The 27,666-nt window shown below is 37.7% G+C and overlaps 1 protein-coding gene and 1 pseudogene across 4 annotated transcripts in view; both read left to right on the plus strand.

The window, feature by feature from the left end:
* The first annotated feature begins 3,161 nt into the window (after nt 1–3,161).
* Nucleotides 3,162–27,666, plus strand: part of RMDN1 (regulator of microtubule dynamics 1) — a 36,657-nt gene continuing 12,152 nt past the window's right edge. Inside the window, exons 1-5 of one of the 4 annotated variants that reach the window (XM_089899002.1) lie at nt 3,391–3,444; nt 4,835–4,873; nt 18,173–18,290; nt 22,406–22,502; nt 24,116–24,275. In XM_089899002.1, coding sequence (XP_089755128.1) covers nt 18,176–18,290; nt 22,406–22,502; nt 24,116–24,275 — 372 coding nt within the window. In that variant the 5' untranslated portion in view covers nt 3,391–3,444; nt 4,835–4,873; nt 18,173–18,175. Of the gene's footprint in view, nt 3,445–4,834; nt 4,874–18,172; nt 18,291–22,405; nt 22,503–24,115; nt 24,276–27,666 lie in introns of all 4 variants that reach the window. The other 3 variants (XM_022554988.3, XM_022554989.3, XM_022554986.3) reach the window with 3 other exon arrangements.
* Nucleotides 18,308–22,399, plus strand: LOC111164924 (L-lactate dehydrogenase A-like 6A; annotated as a pseudogene).

Genomic DNA, 27,666 nt, shown 5'->3' on the forward strand with positions numbered 1-27,666 from the left:
CATCTATATTCTAAAGGCTCCCAAATTTCCAAATACTGAAATTCTAGATTCCAACTCCCTACTTGTGAGTTGTATTAGTTATCTACTGTTCCATAACAGATTATACCAAACTTAGGGACTTACAACTAAGTAGTCATTTATTATATACAGCTTCTTTGTTTCAGGAATTTCAGAGTGGTTTAGCTGGGTTCTGGCTTATCATCTCTCATAAGAGTTGCAATCAGGTATTATGCAGAGTTGCAGTCATCTTATGGGGCTGGAGGATCTACTTCCAAGGTGGCTTACTCACATGTTAACAGTAGTGCTCTTTGTTGGTGGGAGACCTCGGTTCCCTCTCCAACATGTATCTCTTACTAGAGCTGCTTGAGTACCCTAATGGCATGGCCTCTGGCTTCCCCCAAGGCAAACAGTCTGAGAGATCAAGGAGGAAGCTTCGTGAGTTTTATGATTTAGCCTCAGAAGTCATATACCATCACATTTGCAGTATTCTACTGGTCAAATAGACAAGCCTATATCTCATGTCAGAGGGAATCCCACAAAGGAGTAAATCCAGGAGGTAAGAACCACTGGGGGCCATCTTGAAGGCTGGCTACCACAGATGCCTAATAATCATTTCAAATTTCAATGCACAAGTAAACCCTCCTGATCTTCCTTCCCAAATCCGTATCTCCCACAGTCCTCTTTATCTCAAGTAATGGCAAAGCTTCTTCCAGTTGTTTGGGCCAAAACACTTGGAGACATCTTTGCCTCACTCATACCCCACCCTAACTGGTCCACTGTGTTGGCTAATCCTGTCAACTCTACCTTCAAAATACACCTGGATTCTGACTACTCCTATTTTCCAGCCTAGCCTGAGTCACCTCTATTTCTTTCTACATTTCTGTAATACCCAGTAACTGCTTCCCTTCCTGCTCCCCTTCAGTCTATTTTTAAAACAGTCATAAGGATCTAATTAAAATGTAAATTAGACTGTGTCCCACATGATCCTACAAAGAACGAAAGCCAAAGTCCTTACAATTGCCTACAAGGTCCTACATTACTTGGTCCCCATCTCCTCTCTGACCTTATCTCTTAAGGTCACTCAAGGCCTTAAGAGTCTCCTTCTTGCTCACTCAATCTAGAGCGGACTTATGTTCAGAGAAAATGCCACTTGCCTTCCCAATTCATGCCTTTGCACTTTCATTTCACTTGGCATGATATGCTCTGCCCCCAGATATTTTCATGGCTCATTCCCTCTTCCCCCTCAGTGAGTTCTTCTGTGGCCACCACCCTATTTAAAACTGTAATGCCTACGCAGAAATACACTCTATACCCCTTTCTGCTTTATCTTCCTTTTTCAACATTTATCATCATTTATTATATCTTTTATGATTTATTATATCATTTACCTTGCTTACTATCTTTCCCCAACTGGAATATATGCTCCACTAGGAATTCACATCTAGAAGAATACCAGGCATATTATAGATAAGCAAAATATATTTCATTAGTGAATGAAGAAATTGTGCCAGGCCCTGTTATAGGCAAAAGCAGACATGTCATTGAGTTTATAGTACAGTGAAGGCACACATTACTAATTCTTATCAACACTACCTCTAAAATATACTTGATTGACAAATAATCACAAATATAAAAATGAAATTATAAAATGTGCTTAGAGCTATAAAGAAAATGAAAATATATTACGGGGAATCAAGAGGAAGTAACGTTTGGGCTGAGAGCTGAAAGGTGAATAGGAATTAGCTAGGTCAGGAATAGTGGAGTGGGGTAGGGGGAAGGGGGAGAGTGCTAAGGTAGTGAAATGGGAAGGAATCCTGAAAGAAACAATATCACATAGGGAAGTCTGAGGCTCATGGGAGGCAAGAAAAGATACTGTGCCTGGAGCCAAGAGAGAAACACTACAGACTTAAAGAGACTAAAGAAACAGGACAATTAAATGCAACACATAATCAGGATTTGAAACAAGTTGGGGAAAAAATGGTTGTTATAAAGGACAGCATTGGGACAATAAGCAAAACTTGTATATTAAATAATAGTATTCTATCAATTTCAATTTCCTGAATTTTGTAACTGTACTGGAACTAAATAAGAGAACATCTTTGTTTCTGGGCAGGAAGAGTCATGATATCTGTAATCTATTCTAAAAAGGTTCAACAACAGAAAATGATAATAGGAATAGAATATGCATATTATATGTAAAGAAAGATAAAGAAAATGTGGCAATATGTTAACAATGGATGAATCGAGGTGAAGAATATATGGGATTTCCTACAACTTTCCTAAGGATCTAAATTTTTTTTCAAAAGGAAAATTTTAATTAAAATTTTACTCTGGCTGAAATATTAGAAACTCAATCTCAGGATTATGATGGCATTCAGTGGTATAAACATATTATTTAGCAATACTGAGAAAACTACCAGTAGAAATATGTAAAAAAAGAAAGTTTGGAAGAGGATCTATATATCTTTTAAAATATATGTTAAAAACAAAGAAAATAGGGATATCACTGATGTAATCCTAAAGAAATATGGTTGATTTAATGGGAAGTGGTGGAAGGAGCAATCAATAGAAGAAGCATTGGACTTATTGTTAGAAGACATGATTCTAGTCTTCTACCAATACCTACCAGCTAGGTAACCTTGGTTAATAAATCTCTTTGAGCTATAGTTCACTTGTTTATTAACTTGGGATACCACTTACTTCACAAGGTCGTTGGGAAGATCAAATGAAATAAAAGTGTTTGTTAATTCACTACATAGTATTGAAAGTACTACATAAATGTAAACTATTTTTTAAAAAACTTTAACTATCTTCCCTTATTGCCCATAAAAAAATTTCATATAATCCATATAGTAGGTTTGCAGCTTGTGTTTTCTCCCACATCAAATCTGAAGTAGGATTCAAAACCTCTTCATCCTCTCCAAAAGAATTCCAGTCCAGTGAAAAAGCAATACCGACCTTACTGAATATTCTGAGGGGAAGCCAGGGGTTTTATAGGACACATCCCAAAGCATACAACGTCATCAACCTTCTGTCAAGAGGCCTCCTCTCCCTAGTCTTTCTTGTTGGATCACTGTGGGGCGCTATCTCCCTGCCCCAGTCCACTCGGCGCAGGCGCAGCAAGGCTACTAAGTCCCGCCCAATCGAGGTATTTCCCGCCCCCAGAAACCGTGGACCGGAAGCTGCGGAGAGGAAGAGGAGCGGGGCTGGAAGCCGGCCGACGCTGCTCTCTGTGGAGAGACTGTGGCGCCTTTCGCTCTGTCCCGCTTCGTAGAAGCCAAAGGGGTGAGGGGTCAGGCCTGCGAGCTGCGGATCATGGCGCTAGCCTTGCGACTCTGGCGCTCCCTTCCTTTGGGACGTAGCGCTGCCCCGGGACTTCGGTTCCCGACGGTTGCTGCTGGCAGCAGGGAGCAGTGCGTTCTTTGGCGACTCCGCGGCGCTGAGGTACCCTCGCCGTCCTGGCTCCCGCTTTCCTCCCCTACCGGCTGGGCTCCGGCGGCCCCTTCCTTCTTCAGGCTCGGTGGCCCCGTGTCACCTTAGGGTATGTGGTGAACTGAGGAAGGAGTTCGGGGCCTGGTGTGCCTGGAGCTCTCCCGGTGACCGCGACGGACAGGTCCTCTCCCTTTCGCAAGCCCAGTTCCTCTCTGAAAACTGGGGTCGGAGGAAGAGGGAGTCCCCCCCAGCCCCTCCCATCACTCCGGAGAATCTGCCTTATGCCTGTCTTTCCTGTGTAAACGCAAGGAGAACTGTAGGGGGGAAAAAGACCTTGACCTCTGTGAGATAATTTTAACTTTCGGTGACGGCCAGATACGGTAATAGCACCTGAGGCTGTCAGTCTACAGGACTTTGGGAAGTTTGCGGTGTGATCTTGAAAATTCCTACGGCTCAGAACCAGAGATTTATGCACTATTTAGGTTTAAAAATTATTTTTGAGTTTCTTGTTTCATCTGCATAACGTTAAGGAAGGATGTTGGGATGTTAGCTTGTCATCCCAATTTTCACATTTCTGTTAGATTGATTGGCCTAGGTTTATCTCTGAAAGGGGATTGAAGGGTGAGGGTGTGCATTGGATATATATCATTTGAACTAGGTGCTTCATTATTTTAAATTATTTTAAATATACATTTTTGACTGCCTGCTATGTGTTCAGAGTTGTGGGGTGGGGGAGGGTTGAAAGACAGTAAGGCTTGATCCCTTTCCTTGGAAGAGCTTATAGCCAGATGGGTTGATGTTAGATGATATGAGCAGAGGAATGGGAGGAGTACTAAGTATGAAACTAGCCTCAAGTTTCCAAATTAGAGCTTTGGTGAGTTAAAAATTTCATTTTAGTGGAATGATCCACTATTATTAGATAATAATAACATTTATTGAAGGCTTACTATAACCAGGCATTGTGTTAAGCATTACCTGGTTTAATTGTGTACTGAAATGTTTCCATGCACCCTATGAAATAAGAACTGTTATTTTATCCATTTTTTTAGAAGAGGAAACTGAAATAAGCTTAAATAATGTATCCAAGTCACACAGCTAGAAAGATGTATCTCCAGATACTCGGAGTATCTACAGAGCACATGAGCTGCATATGGCCATTATGCTAAAAAACTGAAAACTAGAGAAGCAAGATAGAAAAGGACAGAAAAAAATCGCAGTAACGAGATACTAGAGAGACTTGTAGGTAATAAAACTCTGCTCTAAGCCAAAGGCAATAATGAAAATTCTTTCCTCCCTCTAAGTATATTGAATTTTTAGGGAGGTGGAACTATTTATTATTACCAGATTTCCAATTTTTCATGTGTTTTCATCGCCTTATCATTTCTGTTTTTCTTTTTCCTAGACCTTCCTCCCTGCTTGATGTCAATAAGTTGAGTTTGAGGTATTTATTCCCCAGGGGTTTGCAGAGACTGGGGGCTACTTTTGAGTAGCTCAGACTTCATTTTTCTGTCTTTTTCAATTTGTAATCTACACTACAAAACACTCATCTCTGAACGTTTATTTTTCAGCAAATTTGTACTGAGTGCTTACTATGAGCAAGACTATTCTAAGCTCTGGGGGTATATTGAACGTGAGAAACAACCCTTTTCTCACTGATCTGACAGAAGGAAAGGTAGTTATTGAGTAAATGTAATGAATGCTAAGTGTTAGGAAAAGGGAAGCAAAATTACACCTAATCTGATCTTAAAGGGAAAAGGGAAAGTGTGTAAGCAGTTAGAGATGTGATGTAAAGACTTGATAAAGGGAAGATGAGGACAAAAGAATATGCCTGTAGAGAGAGTAGCATGAGGCTTTGAGGTAAGAAAAGGTGGCATTTTTGGGGAACTGAAAGTATGACTGAAGCCTGGAGTGGAAGAGTAAACTGAAATAAACCAAGGCTGAAAAGTTAGGCAAGTACCAGTTTATTAGTTATCTATTATTGATAATAAATTATTACAAAGCATAATGTCTTAAAGCAACAAACGTTTATTATCTCATGGTTTCTGTTGATTAGGAATCCACATGAGGTTTATCTGGGTGCCTCTAGCTGAAGATCTCTCATAAGGTTGAATCAGCCTGTTCAGTTGCTAAGGGCTCCTGCCAAGGCTCAACTTGAGGGTAAAGGGAAAATTCTGCTTCCAAGCTCATCATGTGCCTGTAGGCAGGCCTCTGTTACTCACCAGGAGGGCTTCTTCTCAGGGCTGCCTCAAGACACAGTAGCTAGATTCCCCCATGGCAGGCATGCAGTCAGAAGGAACACATGAGAGAGTGAGTATCAAAGATGGAAGCCACAGTCTTTTTATAACCTAATCTTAGAAGTAACATCTTTTCACTTCTGCATATTCTGTTTCTTACAAGGGAGTCAGTAAGTTCAGTCTACATTTAAGGGGAGGGGATTGCACAAGGGAGTGAACAGTAGAAAGCAGGGCTCATTGAGGGCCATTTTATTTTATTTATTTTTAAATTGAGAGATAATTGACATGTATTAGTTTCAGGTGTACAACATGATGATTCAGTATTTGTATTTGTATATATTGTGAAATGATCACCACAATAAGGCTAGTTAATATCAATCTCCACACATAGTTACAATTTTTTTCTGGTGATGAGAACTTTTAAGATTTCTTCTCTCAGCAACTTTCACATATACAATACAGTATTATTAATTATAGTCACCGTGCTGTACATTATATCCTCAAGATGTATTTATTTTATAACTGGAAGTTTGTCCACCTTCACCCATTTCACCTACCTCTTCCACACACCCCCAGCCCCTCTTCCCTTGCCTCTGGCAACCACCAAGCTCTTGTATATGAGTTTGGATTTTTTTTTTTTAGATTCCACATATAAGTTAGATCATACTGTATTTGTCTTTTTCTCTCTCATTTATTTCACTTAGCCTAATGCCCTCAAGGTCCATGTTGTTGCAAATGGCAAGATTTCTTTTTTTTCCAATGGTTGAATAATATTCCATTTTGTGTGTGTATCATTTTGTTGTTGTTCATTCATTGATGGACACTTAGGTTGCTTTCATGTCTTGGCCATTGTAAATAATATTGCAGTGCAACATGGGGTGCATATATTTTTTCAAGTTAGTGTTTTTGTTTCCTTTGGATAAATACCCAGAAGTGGAATCAGTGGATCATATTGATGTTCTATTTTCAATTTTTGGAAGAACCACCATACTGTTTTCCATAGTGGCAGCACCGATTTACATTCCCAACAATGGCGCACAGAGTGCCCTTTTCTCAAATCCTCTCCAGCACTGGTTATATCTTGTCTTTTTGATAATGGCCATTCTAACAGGTGTGAGGTGAGATTTCATTATGGTTCTGATTTGCATTTCCCTGGTGATTAGTGATGTTGAGTACCTTTTCATGTACCCCTTGGCTCTCTGTATGTCTTCTTTGGAAAAATGTTTCTTCAGATCCTCTACCCATTTTTTTAATTGGATGTTTGTTTTTTTGCTGTTGAGTTGTATGAGTTCTTAATATATTTTAGATACTAACCCCTTATCAGATACATGATTTGCAATTATTTTTTCCCTTTTGGTAGGGTGCCTTTTCATTTTGTTCATTGTTTCCTTTGCTGTGCAGAAACATTTCAGTTTGATGAAGTCCCACTTGTTTGTTTTTGCTTTTGTTGTCTTTGTTTTTGGTGTCAAATTCAAAATCATTGCCAAGACCAGTGTCGTGGAGCTTACCCCTATGTTTCTTTCTAGGAGTTTTATGGTTTCAGGTCTTACAATGAAGTCTTTAATCCATTTTGAGTTAATTTTTGTGTATGGAATATAAGGTAGTGGTCCAGTTTCATTCTTTTGCATGTGGCTGTCCAGTTTTCCCAACACCAAAAAGACTGTCCTTCCCCCATTATATATTCTTGACTCCTTTGTCAATAATTACTGACAGCATAGGCGTGGGGTTATTTCTGGGCTCTCTACTCTGTTTCATTGATCTATGTGTCTGTTTTTTATGTGAATACCATACTGTTTTGATCACTATAGGTTTATAATTTAGTTTGAAATCAGGGAGCATGATGCCTCCAGCTTTGCTCTTTTTTTCTCAGGATTGCTTTGGCTATTTGGGGTCTTTTGTAATTCCATAAAAACCTTAGGATTGTTCTATTTCTGTGGAAAACACCATTGGAATTTTTATAGGGATTGTACTGAACCTAAAGATTGCTTTGGGTAGTATGGACCTTTTAACAATATTAATTCCTCTAAACCATGAGCATGGAATATCTTTCCATTATGTCCTCTTCAATTTCTTTCATCAGTGTCTTATAGTTTTCAGTGTACAGGTCTTTCACCTCCTTGGTTAAATTTATTCCTAGGTGTTTTATTCTTTTTGGCGTAACTGTAAATGGGATTATTTTCTCAACTTCTATTTTTAATAGTTTGTTATTAGTATATAAAAACATTTTTTGTATGTTGATTTTATATACTGCAACTTTACTTAATTCGTATATTATTTCTAACAGTTTTTTTGTGGAGTCTTTAGGGTTTTCTGTGTATGCCGTCATGTCATCTGCATGTACTGATAATTTTACTTCTTTTCCAATTTGTATGCCCCACACCTTTTTTTTTTCTTGCCTAATTGCTCTGGCTAGGACTTCCAATACTATACTGGATAAAAGTGGCAAGAGAGGGTATCCTTGTCTTGTTTCTCATCTTAGAGGAGAAGCTTTCAGCTTTTCACTATTGACTGTGATGTTAGCCATGGGTTTGTCATTTATGGCCTTTATTACATTGAGGTACATTCTCTCTATACCCTCTTTGTTCAGAATTTTATCATAAATAGATACTGAATTTTGACAAATGCTTTTTCTGCATCTATTGAGATGATCATATGGTTTTTGGCATTCATTTTGTTAATATGGTGAATCAGATTGATTTGCAGATGTTAAACCATCCTTGCATCCCTAAAATAAATCCCACTTGATCTTGACTTATGATTCTTTTAATGTATTATTGAATTTCATTTGCTAATTCTGTTGAAGATTTTTGCATCTATGTTCATCAGGGATATTGGCCTGTACTTTTTTTTTTCTTGTAATGTTCTTTTCTGACTTTGGTATTAGGGTAATGCTAGCCTCATAAAATGAGTTTGGAAGTTTTTCCTCTTCTATTTTTGAAAGAGTTTGAGAAGCATTGGTATTCATTCCTTAAATGTTTGATAGAATTCACCATTGAATCCATCTAGTCCTAGGCCATTCTTTGTTGGGAGGCTTTTGATTACTGATTCAATTGCCTCAATTGGTAATTGGTCTGTTCATATTTTCTATTTCTTCATGATACAGTCTTGGTAGGTTGTATGCTAGGAATTTATCCATTTCTTCTAGTTTGTTCAATTTGTCGGTGTATAATTGTTCATAGTAGACTCTTATGGTCCTTTGTACTTCTGTGGTATTGGTTGTGCTGTCTCCTCTTTCATTTATAATTTTATTTATTTGAGTCCTCTCTTTTTCACTTGGTGAATCTAGCTAAATGTTTGTCTATTTTGTGTACCTTAAAAGAAAAAAACAAACAAACAAACCCGGGTCTTCATTTTATTGATCATTTCTCTTGTCTTTTTAGTCTCTATTTCATTTGTTCCCCCTCTGATTTTAGTTATTTCCTTCCTTCTGCTAATTTTGGGTTTTGTTTGTTTTTCTTTTTTTTTTTTTCCCAGCTCCTTGAGGTGTAAAGTGAGTTGTTTAATTGAAATCTTTCATGTTTGTTAACATAGGCATTTATCACTATGAACTTCCCTCTTAGAACTGCTTTTGCTATATCCTACAGGTTTTGGTATGCTGTATTGCCATTTTCAGTTTTTTCAAGGTGTCTTTTTAAAAAATTTCTCATCATTTCTTCTTTGAAGCATTGGTTGTACAGTAGCATGTTGTTTAATCTTCATATATATGTGAATTTTCTTCTTGGAATTGATTTCTAGTTTCATACCATTGTGGTTAGAAAAAATGCGTGATATGATTTTAATCTTCTTAAATTTATTAAGACTTATTTTTTGACCTAACATTATGATCTGTCCTGGAGAATGTTTTCTGTACGCTTGTATATTCTGTTGCTTTGGGATGGCATGTTTTATATATGCCCATTAAGTCCATCTGGTTAAACATGTTGTTTGAGGCCAGTGTTTCCTTATTGATTTTCTTTCTGGATGATCTATCCATTGATGAAAGTGGGGTATTGAAGCCCCTTACTACTATTGTATTGCCATCTATTTCTGTGTTTAGATCTGTTGATAATTGCTTTATATATTTAGGTCCTCCTATGTTGGATTCATATTTACAAACCTTATATCGTCTTGTTGGATTTAGCCCTTTATCGTCATATAATGACATTCTTTGTTTCTTATTACAGTCTTTATCTTAATGTCTGTTTTGTCTGACACAGCTACCCCAACTTCCTTTTGGTTTCCATTTGCATGGAATATTTTTACCATCCCTTCATTCTTCATTTTCAGTCTTTGTGTGTCCTTAAAGCTGAATTGTTTTCGTTGTAGGCAGCATATAGTTGAGTCTGTTTTTTTCTTTCTTTTTTTTTTTAATCCATTCAACCACTCTGTGTCTTTTGGTTGGAGAATTTGGTCCATTTACATTTCAAGTAATTACTGATAGGTATGAATTTACTATTGCCATTTTGTTAATTGTTTTTTGGTTGTTTTGTAATTCTTTTGTTCCTTTCCTCTGCTTTTGCTCTCTTCCTTTGTGATTTGTTTATTTTCTGAAGTGGAATGCTTATTTTCTCTTTCTCTTTGGTGTATCTCCTATAGTTTTTTTTTAAATAATTTATTTTCTCTTTATTTTTGGTTGTGTTGGGTCTTTGTTGCTGTGCACGGGCTTTCTCTAGTTGTAGCGAGCGCGGGCTACTCTTTGTTGTGGTACACAGGCTTCTTATTGCGGTGGCTTGTTATAGAGCATGGGCTCTAGGCATGCGGGCTTCAGTAGTTGTGGCACACGGGCTCAGTAGTTGTGGCTCGCAGGCTCTAGAGTGCAGGCTCAGTAGTTGTGGCGCACGGGCTCAGTTGCTCTGCGGCATGTGGGGTCTTCCCAGACCAGGGCTTGAACCCATGTCCCATGCATTGGCAGGCAGATTCTTAACCACTGTACCACCAGGTCCTATAGGTTTTTGCTTTGTGGTTACCGTGAGGCTTACATAAAACATCTTAGAGTTTTAACAGTCTACTTTAAGTTGATAGCAACTTAAATTTGAATGTATTCTAAAGCTGTATGTTTTTACTTCTCCCCTCCCCCCACATTTTATGTTTTTGATGTTGCAGTTTATTTCTTTTTATTTTGTGCGTCTGTTAACAAATTATTTTTACTACTAGCTTTATAGTCAATTAACTCACCACCTTTACAACATTAGATTTTCCCAATTTTCATATGTATTTACCTTCACTGGTGAGATTTGTACTTTCATATGTTTTCCTGTTACTAATCAGTACCCTTTCATTTCAAATTAAGGAAGTCCCTTTAAGGTTTCTTGTAAGACCATTCTAGTGATGATAAACTTCTTTAGGTTTTGCTTGTCAGTTAATCTCTCCTTCAATTCTGAAGGACAACTTTACCAGGTAGAGTGTTCTTTTTTTTTTTTTTTTTTTTTTGCGGTACGCGGGCCTCTCACTGTTGTGGCCTCTCCCGTTGTGGAGCACAGGCTCCAGCCATGGCTTACGGGCCCAGCCGCTCTGCAGCATGTGGGATCTTCCCAGACCGGGGCACGAACCCGTGTCCCCTGCATCGGCAGGCGGACTCTCAACCACTGCGCCACCAGGGAAGCCCAGGTAGAGTGTTCTTAGTTGGCAGTTTTTCCTTTCAGGACTTTAAATATATTGTGCCCAACTCCCTTCTGGCCTGCAAAGTTTCTGCTGAAATATCTGCTGGTAAGTCTTGGGGTGGGAGGGAAATCCCTTGTATGTAACACGTTGCTTTTCTCTTGCTGCTTTTAAGGTTCCCTTCTTGTCTTGACTCTTTAATTTTCATGTGTCTTGGTGTGGGTCTCTTTGGCTTCATCTTTTTTTGAATTCTCTGGGCTTCCTGGATCTGAATGTCTGTTTTCTTCCCTGGATTAGGGAAGTTTTCAGCCACTGTTTCTTCAAATAAGTCTTCTACCCCTTTCTCTTCTCCTTCTGGGACATCTATAATACAAATATTGGTTTGTTTGATGTTGTCCCTTAAGTCCCTTAAGCTATCTTCACTCTTCTTTATTCTTTTTTTTTTTCTTTGTGCTGCTCTGATTGGATGAGTTCCATTGCCCTGTCTTCAAGTTCACTGATACTTTCTTCCACTTCTTCTAGTCTGCTGTTGAACTGCTCTGTTGTATTTTCATTTCATTTATTGTATTCTTCAGCTCTATGATTTCTGTTTGGTACTTTCTTATATTTTCTGTCCCTTTGTTGAAATTCTCACTTTGTTCATCATTCTTCCTCTGAGATCAGTGAGCATCTTTGTGGCTTATTTTGAACACTTTATCAGGTAAATCACTGGTTTCCATTTTATTAAGGTCTTTTTCTGAGGTTTTATAATTGGAAAGGATTGTAATTGGCCCCTAATATGTGTATTTAATTAGCGACCTTCCATTTAGGCCTAGCTATGAAGATAAGCTACTAGGCCTCTGTCACAGAAGGCCTGGAGGTGCATTTCAGTCTGTTTTCTCTGTACAGTAAGTCCCCTACATATGAACAAGTTCTGTTCTGAGAGCACATTCATCAGTTCAATTTGTTCGTTAAGTCCACCAAACTTAGCCTAGGTATCCAGCTAACACAATCGGCTACGTAGTACCGTACTGTAATAGATTTATAATATTTTTCACACAAATAATACATAAAAAACAAACACAAAAAATAAAGAAAACATTTTAAATCTTACACTATAGTACCTTGAAAACTACAGTAGTACAGTACAACAGCTGGCATACAGGGGCTGGCATCGAGTGAACAGGCAAGAAGAGTTACTGACTGGAGGAGGGAGAGGAGGTGGGAGATGGTAGAGCTGAAGGATCATCAGCAACAGGAGAACAGAGGGCAAGCTGCAGTTTCACTCATGCCTGCCATTGATGGCACATGTTCTGGTTCCTTGCTGGATTCAATTCTATCTACCCTTTTGAAAAAATTATCCAGTGATGTCTGGGTAGTAGCTCTTTTTTTCTCATCATAAATGACACGGTAGCACTGGATTGCATTCTGAATGGCTGCTGCAACCTTTGTGTACTGTTCTGTGTTCGGGTCCTGTGCCTCAAAAGCTAACAGTGACTCCTCACATAAAGAAAATCCCCTTGCCATTCCCTGCATCGTGAATCTCTTTCGTTCTTCAGTTACTTCTTCCTCTTGTCTCTCTTTGTCCTTCCTCTGGGCCTCCAATTCCATCAGGTCTTCGTTAGTAAGCTCCTTGTGTTGCACAGCAAGGAGCTCAGTGAAATTGTCCTCTTGCAGATCTAGCTCCAGCTTCTCACTGAGAGTCACTAAGTTGCTGAAGACCTCTTTGGACTCCTCATCCACCTTCTCAAATCCATGAAAACCATGAACAAACTGTGAGCAAAGGTTCTTCCAAACCCCATTCATGGTGACGGCCATAACCTCATGCCAAGCAAAGTCAGTACTTTTTATGGCCTTGTAGATGTATAGTCCTTCCAAAATTGTCACAAGATTGTTCCTGATTGATCACGCACCTTTACTGCCTGACAAAAAGTGTGATGTAGATAATGTTTCTTGAAAGTCGCTGTAACTCCCTGGTCCACAGGTTGGAAGAGTGACATAGTATTTGGTGGCAGATGCACTACTTTGACTTTGGGATGAAAGTCACCCATGAATGGGGGGTGGCCTGGAGCATTGTTGAGCAACAGAAGAATGTTGAATAGGACATCCTTCTCCAAGCAATATTTCTCTACCTCTGGGATAAAGTGGTGGTAAACCAATCCTGGAAAATGGCCTGTGCAACCTGGACTTTGGAGTTACTCTTCCATACAACAAGAAGAGAGCCCTTGGCTATATTTTTAAGGACTCTTGGGTTCTCTGAAAGATAAACTAAGAGAGGCTTCAGCTTCATATCGCTGGAAGCATTGCCACCAAACAACAGAGTTAGCCTATCCTTTGTTGCTTTACAATCTGGCATCAACTTTTCCTCCTTACTGATGTAATTTCGGTCTGGCATCCTCTTCCAGTACAGTCCTGTCTCATCCACATTAAAAACCTGCTTGGGTAAATATGTACCTTCATCAGTAATTTCTCAAAGCATTTCAGGAAATTCCTGGGCAGCTACCGTATCTGCACCCTCTGCCTTGCCACTTACTTTTATGTTGTGAAAGTTGGCTCTAGACTTGAACCGATGAAATCAGCCATGGCTGGCATTAAAAGATGTGCCCTCTGGTTCTTTGCCATGTTTCTTCTTCAAGTCTTCATAAAGGCTTTTACATTTCTTTTGAATAAGCATTAAGTTTAATGAGACTCAGCGCTGATGCTGATCCTGCATTCACACACTGAGAAGTTTCTCCATCTCCTCCATCACTTTTCCACGCTTCTTCAATATTATCGTTGATATAATCGGCACAGTGGACTTCATATGTTCCATGATCTTGTCCTTGTTCTTTAGAATTGTGCCAATGGTTGAACCATTCGGGTTATAAGAATGAGTGATGTCTACAATTTTTTTGCCTTGCTCCACTCTCTCAATTATTTTCACTTTTGTTTCCATTGTTATTGCTTGGCGCTTCTTAGCAGTACCAGCTGCATAATTGCTGCTTTTACACTTGCTTCTGGACATCCTGGGCTTGAAATAAAGATCCTGTACTACTGTATTGTGTACAGTACTGTATAGTAAAGTACACAAAAGCACAACCAATTGTAGAGGATGCCCACACATGACAGTGTACGCCAGACATGTGAACTAACTTACATGATTGGACATGAGAACGCAGGTTCAAATCTTTGAAAGTTCTCAACTTGAATGTTCGTATGTAGGGAACTTAGTGTACTGTGCCCTGTGGGGGTGGGGAGTTAGCCACTTTAGAACTGTTTTTCTGTTTGTTACAGTTATGTGAAACTCACGAACATAAGCCTCATTGGTCACCAGAGTCAAGCGAACAGGGGTTGTCCCCTGGTGGCAGCTGCAAAAACCGGAGCACCAAAAGTATGCACAAACGCTTTTGGGGGAGATACTGGTTACCTGGAGCATGGCAAAGCAAGAGTGCTTTGATAGTGCCCACCCTCTGAGATCTCTGGAAATGATTACTGTGTGTTAAATTAGATACCTGCTCCTCTGGCTGAAGATAAGATAAGCAAATAAGTGTCTTTCACAGAAAGTCTGGGTGCTTTTCAGTTGACTGTCTCTGTGCTGGGCTCTAGGATGGGTGAGTTTGCGTAAGCGCTTAAAGAATTGTTTCTCAGTTCGCTATAGCCTTGTGGGTCTCATGGACACAAGCTCCATTGGCTTTCTAAGTTAGATGTTTTGGGGTTCACCTCTCAGGTACAAGTCTTTAAAGTTGGGGTGCCCAGTGTGAGGTTCAAACCCTTTGCTCCTCAGGGAGAAGCTCAAGGTTGTGAGTTTGCTCCCAATACTGGGTCTCCACACCAAAGGTGTGGTTTACGGGAAAATTTTATCTCAGCCTCTCCTACCTGTTTTGATGTGGTTTTTTTCCTCCTTTGTCTGATGTGGAGGAGTCACTCAGCTAGTTTGGGGGTTTCTTTCAGAGGAAATTGTTATATATGTAGCTGTAGATTTGGTGTGTCTGTGGGAGGAGATATGTTTAGCTTCCTCCTATGTTGTCATCTTGAACCAGCACCCTTTGGGACCATTTTAGAGGCTGCCTACCACAACTAGACTCTGAAAACCTTGTAGACCATGTTAAATACTTTTTATTTTATTCTAAAGGTTATAGGAAATCATGAAAGAGTTTTAAACAGAGAATTCATAAGATCAGATTTGAGTTAAAAAATAACTTTTTCTAGTGTCAAGAATAGATAGGCTAGAGTGGATGCTGGAAACCAAATAAAAGATCATCACTACAGGACAGGTGAGATAATGTGGTGGTTTGAACTTTAGTGGTAGCCATGGAAATGGAAATAAAAGGATATTAATGATGTAAACTAAGCGGACCTGAAAGATAGCTTTGATGTGGAAGTTCAAAGGAAGAAGTCAAGAACGATTCTGTTTTCTGGCTACTCTAGCAGTGTGGATGGTGGTACTCTTTCCTGGGATAGGACCAAAGAAAACAATTTGGAGGGTTAAAGGAGGAGGTGAGTTACCTTTTGGGGTAATTAAGGTGAATATGATGAGATAGCCAAGTTAAAATGTGGAATAGACAGTAGTTTGATAGGTCTGATTTTTACCTTCTGATGCCTGGGCTGGAGATCGAGATTCGGAGACTTTAGCATATGGTTGTAAATGATGCCGTGGTAGAAGTTGAAAGTACAGTTGACCCCTGAACAATGCAGGGGTGAAGGGTGCTGGCCCCCCAAGCAGTCGAAAATCTGCTTATAACTTTACAGTCCTCTGTATCTGTGGGTTCAACTGTTTAGTACTGTAGTACATATTTATTGAAGAATATCCACATATAAGTGGACCCACACAGCTTAAACCTGTGTTGTTGGAGGGTCAAATGTATTTAATAGTAAGATGAGAAGAAGGCCTATCACAGAGGAATTCTAACATTTAAGAGCAGGAGGAGCTGGCAAGAAGTTAGTAGAAAAACCAGGAGATGGTGGTGACACATTCCTTTCCATCTAGTGATGAGTTTGTATATTTGAATTCCTTCTAGCTTGAAATCATTATAATCAGTGTTGAAGAAAAGACATATCTAAGAGATAGCTTGCTTCTTTTGTTCAACAGATTTTTTTTTCAACAAATATTTTTTCAGAATTCATTGTATGGGAGGCATTGTGCTGAGTAATGGCTAAATACCATGAAGGGGAAAACTGAGTGAAGTGGGCTTGAGGGAAACAATAGCTGTTTTGGCTGATACTTGAGATGCCTGTTATACTTCATGTGGAGGTAAATGTTGTTTGGGCAGCTGAATATATGATTCTGAAGTTAAGTGGAGACCTCTGGGCTTTTTAAAATTTGCATGTTTTTGGCATGTTGATGGCATTTAAAGCCATGAAACAAAATGAGATCACCAAAATGATATGTATAGAGAAACAAAGGTCTGGGATTAAACCCAGGACACACCTGGGCAGTGAGGTTTTGGAGATGAAGAACCAACAAAAGAGAAGGAGCAGTTATTGAAATAGGAGTAAATTCAAGAGAGTAGTATTACAAAAGCTAAGCGAAGAGTGCTTCAAGAGTGAGAGAACACAGCAAGTACTGAGGAAAGGGATTGGATGAATTATAAAATGACGAGGAAATTTGGGGGATTGATGGATATGTTCATTATCTTGATTGTGGTGATAGTTTTACGGGTTTACATATATCTTAACACATGGTACACATTATGAATATGCAGTTTATTTTATGTCACATATCTCAGTAAAGCGATATTTAAAAAATTTCTTATATTAACCATCCATTTATGATTTTTTTTTTTAAAAGGAGGGAGTGAACAGCTGTCAATTGCTGTTGATAGATCAAGTAAGATGAGAGTTTACTAGGAAGTAGCATCCTTGGTTGCCTTAACTAGAATACCATCAGTGGAGTTGTGGGGATAAAAGTGATTTGTGTGAGTTCAAGAGAAAATGGGAAGAGAGGAAGTGGAGACAGAGCTCTAGAAAACTTTTTGAAAGAGTTTTGCTGAAAAGAGAATTTGGAAAATGAGACTGAAGGGAGATGTGAAGTCAAAAGGAAGCTTTTTGTTTTGTTTTTGTTTGTTTTTTTTTGCGGTTTGCGGGCCTCTCACTGTTGTGGCCTCTCCCATTGCGGAGCACAGGCTCTGGATGCGCAGGGTCAGCACCCATGGCTCACGGGCCCAGCCACTTCGCGGCATGTGGGATCTTTCCGGACTGGGGCACGAACCCGTGTCCCCTGCATCAGCAGGCGGACTCTCAACCACTGTGCCACCAGGGAAGCCCTGTTTTCTTTTTAAGAAGGGAACAATTACAGCTTACAAAGATAGTATAGCTTGTTTTTATTCAGATGGGAATAAATTGACAGAAAGGAAAAAATTGATGCTATGTGAAAAAAAGGGAAGAATTGCTGCAGTGATATCCATATACTCCTTTGCCATTGGTCTTGAGAATTCTGGCCATAATTATGAAAATTAATTTCTAAATCTGTTTTGATATGCTCTTTATTTTATTCATGGTTTATTTTAAAACTGGGTTTCATGGATCACTTTTGAAGATAGCTTTATTTAAAGCCATGTATATTTTTTATGTGTAATTACCATATTTGATATCTTTCATCTTGTCTGTTCTTAAGGTTGATATTAATTATATTGGTGTCTCTTATTTTATTTCAAGAAATTATAATATCCATGCTTCCTCAAATAAAATGTAGATATTCCAGTCCAGCACTTATCAGCATAACTGTGATTGTTACATAAGCTACCAGTATCAGCTGTTGTTAAGAATCTTTTCTTAGCAGGATATGCTCTCCCTATAAAGTAATTATGTGAAACAGTTTCACTGAAGAATTTGACAAAGTAAATTTTGAGCTTCCAATACTCTTAGGATTGATTGTGTTGGGGGTAGGAGAAAATTGATGTAATCTTTGCTTGGGATAGCAGTTTCTTCAAATTTTCTAAGTTTGTTAACCCTGACCATAATTCTTTCCATAGGTGATGGGAAACCCAGGAACTTTCAAAAGAAGTCTTTTATTCTCTGCCTTGTCTTATTTGGGTTTTGAAACTTATCAAGTCATTTCCCAGGCTGCTGTGGTTCATGCCGCAGCCAAAGGTAAGCCTAAGGTAAACATCAGGAACACTTAGAGTTGTTTGTGTTTGTTATATTTTGTTAATAACTTATTATTATTATTTTTTTTTTGCGGTACACGGGCGTCTCACTGCTGTGGCCTCTCCCGTTGTGGAGCACAGCCTCCGGACGCGCAGACTCAGCGGCCATGGCTTACGGGCCCAGCCGCTGCACGGCATGTGGGATCTTCCCGGACCAGGGCACGAACCCATGTCCCCTGCATCAGCAGGTGGACTTTTAACCACTGCGCCACCAGGGAAGCCCCAAGAAAAACTTTTAATTTATGAGTTAATAAGGCTTTTTGTTTTTCACAGTCCTCACTTTTTAACTATCAAGAAGGTACTTGGGAAAGAAGAGACTTGATTTTGAATAGATGTTCTTATTAAAGTTCTAGTAGATGAAGAATTTGAGAATAGCTAAAGAGTACTAGTTATTTGTTGATTTCATTTGCCCATGACTATTCTTATATTTTTAAAAAAGCAGATGCTTGAATTGCTACGTTTTTGTTTTATCTTTTCTTTCGTTTAATGTATCATTTATTTTCATGAAAGACAAAGTAGAGGACTTGGTTTTATCACTGGCTTAATGACATATTTTGGCAGATACTTAAAACTCAGCTTTTTAAAGCTCCCTAGACTTTTCATCATAACTTTAACTCTCACAGCAACCTTGCAAAGTAGTTAGGAGGAGCCATATTTTCACATTACAATATTAATTTTTTTAAAGCATCCTTGAGAGATGTGCCCAGTGGTTGCACTTTTAAGATTTTTCTATGTGTGTGCCCCATTATATTAATTTTTGAAAAGAAGCTCAAAAAGTTAAACTTCTTCAAAGTACCAGAGCAGAGACCTTACCTATTTCTTTTCATGTCTATCACACTTAGTTTCAGTGAGCTTTAGCACCATTACAGAAATGAGTGCAAAGTTTTAGGGCTTCCCTAGGGAACAAAATATGGCACTTTGAAAGGCAAGGTCAAAATTATTTATAGCCTTAATGATCATAGTTGGTTTTTTCAGAAGTGTCCTAATGACAGAAAATTACTGCATATTTGGTAAGGTGCTAGGCCCCTGTGAGGCCTGCATGATCTGGGCTGTGGCCTTGCACAGACACAGTAGTAGAGGGTAAGGGGGAGTGTCAAACCGTCAACTGTTTCCTGACTTTGTACTTCAAGGTACTTTGATGTGGCTTTCCTCCATTTTCTTCCTCCACCTCTTGAGTGAATGGCCATGAACTGGGCTACAGGAGTCCTGTGGATCACCAAGTGGGTAGGCCCCCTTGCCCAGAGATTGCTCTGTGTCCCAGCCAGACTCACACATCCTGCTGAGCAGTGGCTGACCCTTCACTCCCGTTTCCAGGATGGCTGCTGTCAAGTGTGAACTTATTAAGAATTTCACTTCAGAGGAAACCGTTCATCACGATAAGATCTCCATTATAGGAACTGGATTGGTTGTCATGGCCTGTGCTAATAGCATCTTATTAAAAGGCTTGAGTGATGAACTTGCCTTTGTGGATGTTGATGAAGGCAAACTGAAGGGTGAGACAGTGGCTCTTCAACATGGCAGCCCTTTCATGAAAATGCCAAATATTGTTTCCAGCAAAGATTACCTTGTCACTGCAAACTCCAACCTAGTGATTATCACAGCAGGTGCATACCCAAGAAAAAGAGAAACACACTTTGATGTAGTCAAGTAAAATGTGCCCATCTTTAACTTAATGATTTCTTGTATTACCCAGTGTAGTCCTGGCTGCAAACTGATATTTGCTTCCAATCCAGTGGATATCTTAATTACGTAGCTTGGAAGTTGAGTGCCTTTCCCAAAAACCATGTTACTGGAACAACATGGTTTTTGGGAAGTGGCTGTAATCTGAAGTCCACCCATATCCATTTCTTCATTGGGCAAAGGCTTGCTATCCACTGTGAAAGCTGTTATAGATGGATCTATAACCATTGGTAAACATGGAAACTTAAGTGTACCTGTGTGGAGTGGAGTTAACGTTGCCATGTCCCTCTGAAGGATCTAAACTCAGATATAGGAACAGATAAAGATCCTGAACAGTGGAAAAATGTCCACAAAGAAGTGATTACCTATGGCTATGAAATGGTTAAAAGGAAAGTTTATATTAATTTGGCCATTGGCCTAACTTTAGCTGATTTAACAGAAAGCATTTTTAAGAGTCTCAGGAGAGTTTCCACCGTAAGGACCTCTATGGAATAAATGAAGTGTTCCTTAGTGTTCCTTGTATTCTGGGAGAGAATGGTATTGCACACCTTACAAAGATAAAGCTGACCTCTGAAGAGGAGGCCCATTTGAAAAAGAGTGCAGAAAACCTTTGGGAAATTCAGAAGGAGCTCATGCTTTAAAGTTGTTAAAGCTACCATTCTGAAGTTATTGAAGAGATAGTAGTTATAGGATTGTATAACAAACTTGAATAAACCTGAATTCGTAAAAGTTGGAAAAAGGAAATGGGGTATAGTGACTCCCCTGTTTATTTAGCCCTCCAGCTTTTTATTTAGCATCCAGATGCTGGATGATACTTACATTTTTTTTTACTATTCCTATTCCTAAGTAAGTGTATCTGACTTTGTTTCCATTGTCATACCAGCTGTGACTTTCTTCTGCTTCCTGCTTCTGCTTTTAAGGACTCTTGTGATTATACTGGACCCACCTGGCTAAGATAATTTACTCTTTTAAGGTTAGCTAATTAGCAACCTTAATTCCATCTACAAGCTTAATTCCCCTTTGCCCTAGTAACCTGTACATTTTCACAGGTCCAGGGGTTAAGATATGGACTTGTCTGGGGCCATTATTTTGCCAACCACAAATATCGACTAAGAATGCTGAGACTATTTACTTCCTACTACTTACTCTTTAAGAATCTTTGGCTTTTTATAACCCAAATATGTAAAATCAGCCACTGATAAAAATAGAGAATAGAATGAAAGCAAACTTAAGAAAATTAACCGGCCATGAGAATATTACTAAACTATAGCACCTAACCAGACTGAAGTAGGATTATAGAGGAAAAAAAATCTTTATTTTAGGGTTTCTTTGCTGTTGTCATTTAATTTTTCTTAAATTAGTATAATTACATGATGATTTTAACTTAAAAAATACTTCAGTTTACATAGTTGTGTCATATATTTATGAGGTTATTTTTGCTGGTCTAGATTTTAATTTTTCATAAACTTAAAAAAAATTTTAGTGCACATGTAACATATAATATTGTACACCAACTATACTTCAATGAAAAAAAAATTTTTTAGCCCCATACACTATGATTAAAGCATACTAAGATAAATAATAAAGTAACTTTACTGAACATATTGGAATGTTGGCTTATACATAAGACTAAGTAATACAGCACCCTTATAGAAGACAAAATTAAATGTGTATGTTCATTAGTAATAATTGGAATATCTGAAATTCAGACTAACTGTGTTTTTTAGTAACTAGTTAACTTTTTTAGAACATTACACTGTCTATAAGTTTTATGGTTTTTGTTGTAATATCTAAACTCATTAATGAGTTGGTTGGAGCATAGTGCCTCTAATTTAAGTTTCAGATCCTCTGTGTAGTTAACTTCATCTAAATTTTTTGATGACAGATTTGACTCTTTTTCCATGATAATGTCTGTATAAGTTAGATCATAAAAATAATCTAGTAAAACAGTGTGTTGCATTCCACTCAAATTAATAATTTTCCGTGCTGTAAGTGGATATCATATCATTTTCTGCAGTGGATTTTTACTTCACAGTGGCAACAATAACAAAGGCTTTGTGTGGAGGGTAAGGGTACTATAAATTCCTCACAGAAGATTACTTTTTTCATTTTTTAAAATGTGTCATATTAAATTAGTACCAGAGTAAGTCTTCTATTTTTTTATTTTCCAAGGTTTTAATAAATCACTTATTATGTGTGATAGCTTCATACTTATTTCTACTATACTTACATCTCAGTTGTTCATAATTTCTGATCTTTATTTATAGGTGATTTCTGTATCTAATTTCTTTTGCTTCTATATAAAAGTGTTCATGTTTCTTAGAATTATTGCCATCTGGCTTGGGAAGACCTACTTTATTGAGCCTTTTTCTTTTATAGTCTTCAGAGTTGAAGAAATCCTTGAACAAGCAGACTACCTATATGGAAGTGGAGAAACAGAAAAACTTTACCAGTTGCTATCCCAGTACAAGGAAAGGTGGGCTGTGTATGATAGGCCTGGGTTTGCGGTTTCCTGAAATTTTTTGTTATTTAACAATTAAAATATTCTTGGTGCTTGGAATTTTTATAGTTTTTAAAAGTTTTTACTTCAAAATAATACTTCTTAGAGTTTAATTTATAGTATGATTTTTTTCTTAATGTTAAGTGACTCAAAAGTGCTACATATATCTCATTGATTCAGAAAAGGTGGTTCTGCTTACTCTAGTTGAATGTTGAAATTTTTTTTCATTTTGTTATTTTGCTTTGAATACAAGGTAGTCATTGAATAGATGTTTATCTTATCTATATTGTATATTTCTCATTTATTCTAAATTTCATATTGGTTTAAGATTTGAATGAGCTAGGATGATTTTTTGTCACCATTGAATGATATCTGTGTTATCACTGTGAAGCACAGTCTCATAGAGGAACTAAAAATACCTCCTTTTTCTATTTTTAATATTAGCTTACATGCTTAGTCTGGTGTATTAATGTGACCTCATTTTTGGGGGAAGGATGGAGAAGGAGGGAGACTCAGCCCAATAAAATAAGTCAAATCAGGCTAGATGGCATTTCCAGATCACTGATTTACCTCATCTCCTGAACTAAAAATATTGAGTCATTTTCAACTACCTTTCTTAGATTCCCCAAACCAGTTTTCCCCCCAAGACCCATCAGTTTTACCTCCTAAATATCTATAGGATCCAACTTTCCTTCTCCATTGTCCCCTGAGTAACTTGAGGTGGTTGGCTTGGCATTTTATAGTCATTTTAGTAATTACTTGAAAAGTAAGCTACAAGGTAGTTATTCCATATTCATTGAATTATAGATATACTATTGCTACCTTTAGTTTCATTCAACTTTATGTGAATAGTATTTTTGTTAAGAAACGTATAATGTAGTAGGCTTAAAGACAAACATTTAATAAAAAGGAATTTAAGGTTAGTTTTTAAAGAAATATTCCTAACTTTTAACCTTGGTTTCTGTTTTATTTATTAGCCATTTCAAGTCTTATATAACTATATTTAAGTGGCAGTTTTTCAAGGAGTCCAAAGCTGTAAATATTTCATGCATCATGGCATGGATGATACATTCAAAGTTAAGATTTATTTTGAGATTATATTTAATCATTCATTCATTCACAGATATTTATCATATATTTTTTGTGTGCCAGGTACTGTATTTGGAGCTATGGATACAGCATTTTGTTTATAGAGCATGATCTTGTCTATAAATTTATGTATTTTATAGTACTGTCTGAACCAGTTAGCTGTCTGAAGCACAGTGCCACTGAAGTCAAGCTTCAAGTGTTGAATTTTGTAGGGAAAGTGTTCAGAGAATTCAAATACAGATATTTTCTAAGGAAGTTAGTATTTTAGATATTATAAGTTAATGTTTATTTATAATATTGGATATTTTATAGGAAATTTTGTCAAATACAGTTTTTGTATGGTAGAAAATAATAAATTTAACATGAAAAATGGATTTTGATATCATATTGCTCGCTGTATCCTCACTGACCTGAAAGACCGTATGTATTCATTAGTGATATGACCTTTAACAATTTTAAAATTGAGCTAAAATGGTTGTTTTATATTTATTTCAAATCAGTGAAGATGCAGAGTTACTGTGGCGTTTGGCACGGGCATCACGTGATATAGCTCAACTCAGTGGAACCTCAGAAGAGGAGAAAAAGCTCTTGGTGTATGAAGCCCTAGAGTATGCAAAAAGGGCACTAGAAAAAAATGAATCAAGTTTTGCAGCTCATAAGGTGAGGTGCTTACAGTACTGTAACTGTTACCATGTACTGAGAGGGACATTGGTCTGTACTTATCTATTGTCTCTAATTTACATAGGAAAGAAATAGTTCTCTTTTAAAGAAGTAGGGAAAAGGTTTATTTTTATAACATTTTTTTAAAAAAGAAGTTCTTTGCATTCTTGAACATTTATTGTAAGTTCATTAGTATGTTTGATAAATTACTTTTGTGAAGGCTTATTTTTAAACCAAAGTGTTAGTTTCATGAATTACCTCTATCTTTATTTCTAGTAGTACAAACACTGGACAAACGTTTTCTCTTTTTCCTCACATTATATTTGTTTTATGTAGAGGTAGGAGTATAGCAGCTGGACAGCTGAGATCTAGTATAACTTTTTACATGTAACTCCACTAGCTTCTGGATTTCCTGACTGGTTTAGAATGTTATTCAGTGGATACTGTGGGGAGACTAGGGGACATTATTGGTATTTTGGATTAGGACATCACTTTATCATAGTAGACTGTCCTCAGTGGAGCCCCCAAGTCATTGTGACAACCAAATTCTGTCTCCATGCATTTCCAGATGCTCCCTTTAGGGGATGGTTCTGTCTCCCCCCCACCCCCCACTTCCACCACTACTTGTTTATATTAAGAATTAAACATACAGACCCTTTAAATTTGCTGAGACTTGTTTTATGGCCCAGAATATGGTCCATATTTGTAAATGTTCTTTTTGCACATGAAAAGAATATTTATTCAGCTGTTGTCATTCAGGTCAAGTTGGTTGATAGTGATAGTGGTGTTTGAATCTTCTATATCCTTACTGATTTTCTGTCTACTTCTATAAATTATTCACAGAGGGATGCTGAAATCTCCAAGTATAATTGTAAATTTATCTGTTTCTATTTGCAGTTTTCTTAGTTTTTGCACCATGTATTTTAAAGTGCTGTTATTAGGACTATAAACATTTAGCATTGTTATATTTTCTTGATGTGTTGACCTCTTTATCATTGTAAAATGATCTTCTTTATCTCTAGAAATATTCTTGGTTTTATAGTCTACTTTGTCTGATATTAATGTAACCCCTCTTGTTTTCTTTTGATTGTTAACATGTTACATCCTTTTCTGTCCTTCTACTTTTATTTGTGCCTTTATATTTAACATATACTTCTTGTAAGGAGATGATAATTCTTGCTTTTATTTTTACTTGTTTTATATTCTTCACATTATATAAAATTCACCATTGTAATGTATACACTTCAGTGGTTTGTAGCATATTTTACTATGTTGTTCAACCTTCACCACTATCTAATTCTGGAACACGTCAATTACCCCCAAAACAAACCCCATATCTATAACCAGTTAGTCCCAGTTGTCTCCTGCTCCTGTCCCCTGGCAAGCACTGAGCTACTTTCTGTCCCTGTTAATTTGCCTGTTCTGAACATTTCATGTAAATGAAATCATACGGTATGTGGCCTTTGTGTGTCTGGCTTCTTTCACTTAGCCATGGATGAACAACGTTCATCCATGCTGAGTATATGACAGTACTTCATTCCTTTTTATGGCTGAATGATACTCCATTGTATGGAAATACCATTTTTATTTATTCATTTATCAGCTGATGGGCATTTGGGTTGTTTCCACTTTTTGGCTATTATGAATAATGCTACTATAAATAATTCCGTACAAGTTTTTGTGTGAACACCTGCTTTTATTTATTTTTTTAATTGAGGTAAATTCACATAACATAAAAGTAACCATTTTATACATTTGGCATTCTTATACCATTGGCATTTATACATTTACAGTGTTATGCAATAGTTACCTCTCTCTAGTTCCAAAACATTTTCATCACCTCAAAAGGAAACCCTCTACCCATTAAACAGTCACTCTCTATTCCCTCTTATTCCCAGCCCCTGACAACCACTAATCTGCTTTCTGTCCCTATGGCTTTACCTACTCTGGATATTTCATAGAAGTGGAATCATACAATATGGGATAATTTGTGTCTGACATCTTTCACTTAATTGTTTTTGAAGTCCATTCACCTTGCAGCATTTATCAGTACTTTATTCTTTTTTATGGATGAATAATATTTCATTGTATACCACATTTTGTTTATCCATTCATTAGTTGATGGACATTTATTTCCACCTTTGGCTATTGCTTATAGTGTAGCTATCAACATTCGTGCACAAGTATTTGTTTAAATATCTGTTTTAAATTATTTTGAGTATATACCTAGTAGTGGAATTACTGGTGCATGTGGTCATTCTATGTAATTCTTTTTGAGGAACTGTCAAATTATTTTCCAAAGTAGCTGTACCATTTTACATTGCCACTAGCAGTGTATGAGGGTTCCAGTTTTTCCACATCCTTGCCAACACTTGTTATTGTCCATTTTTAAAAATTATAGCCATCTTAGCAGATGTGAAGTGGTATCTCATCATGGTTTTGATTTGCATTTTCCTAATGACTAGTGATATTGAACATCTTTTCATATACTTGTCGGACGTTTATATATATTCCTTGGAGAAAATGTCTATTTAAAGTCTTTGCCCATTTTTATTTATTTATTTTTTTGCGGTACGCGGGCCTCTCACTGTTGTGGCCTCTCCCGTTGCGGAGCAGAGGCTCCGGACGTGCAGGTTCAGTGGCCATGGCTCATGGGCCTAGCCACTCCGCAGCATGTGGGATCTTCCCAGACCAGGGCACGAACCCATGTCCCCTGCTTCGGCAGGTGGACTCTCAACCACTGCGCCACCAGGGAAGCCCTTTGCCCATTTTTAAACTTGTCTTTTTATTGTTGAATTGTAAGAGAATATTTTCTGTATACTAGTCCCCTGTTAGATATATGACTTGCAAATACTTTCTCCCATCCTGTGGCTTGTCTTTTCACTTTCTTAATAGTGTTCTTTGCAAAAGGTTTTAATTTTGATAAGGTCCAATATATTTATTGTTCTTTGATTGCTTGTGCTTTTGATGTCATATCTAAAAAACTTGCCCAATCCAGTGTTACAGACGTTTTCACCTATGTTTCTTTCTAAGAGTTTTATATTTTTTAGTTCTTACATTTAGGTCTTTGGTACATTTGGACTTAACTTTTATGCATGGTGAGAGGTAGGAGTCCAAATTCATTCTTTGGCATATATATATCCAGTTGTCCTACTACCATTTGTTGAAAAGATTATTCTTTCTCCACTGAACGGTCTTGGCATCCTTGATGAAAATCAGTTCAACATAAATGTATGGGTTTTTTTTTTTTTTTTTTTTTACGGTACGCGGGCCTCTCACCGCTGTGGCCTCTCCCGTTGCGGAGCACAGGCTCCGGACGCGCAGGCTCAGCGGCCATGGCTTATGGGCCCAGCCGCTCTGTGGCACGTGGGATCCTCCCGGACCAGGGCAC

Source organism: Delphinapterus leucas, chromosome 17 (genome assembly GCF_059928025.1).
Source record: "Delphinapterus leucas isolate spDelLeu-1000000601 "Yukka" chromosome 17, BTC_Dleu_Yukka2, whole genome shotgun sequence".
Classification (NCBI taxonomy): domain Eukaryota; kingdom Metazoa; phylum Chordata; class Mammalia; order Artiodactyla; family Monodontidae; genus Delphinapterus; species Delphinapterus leucas.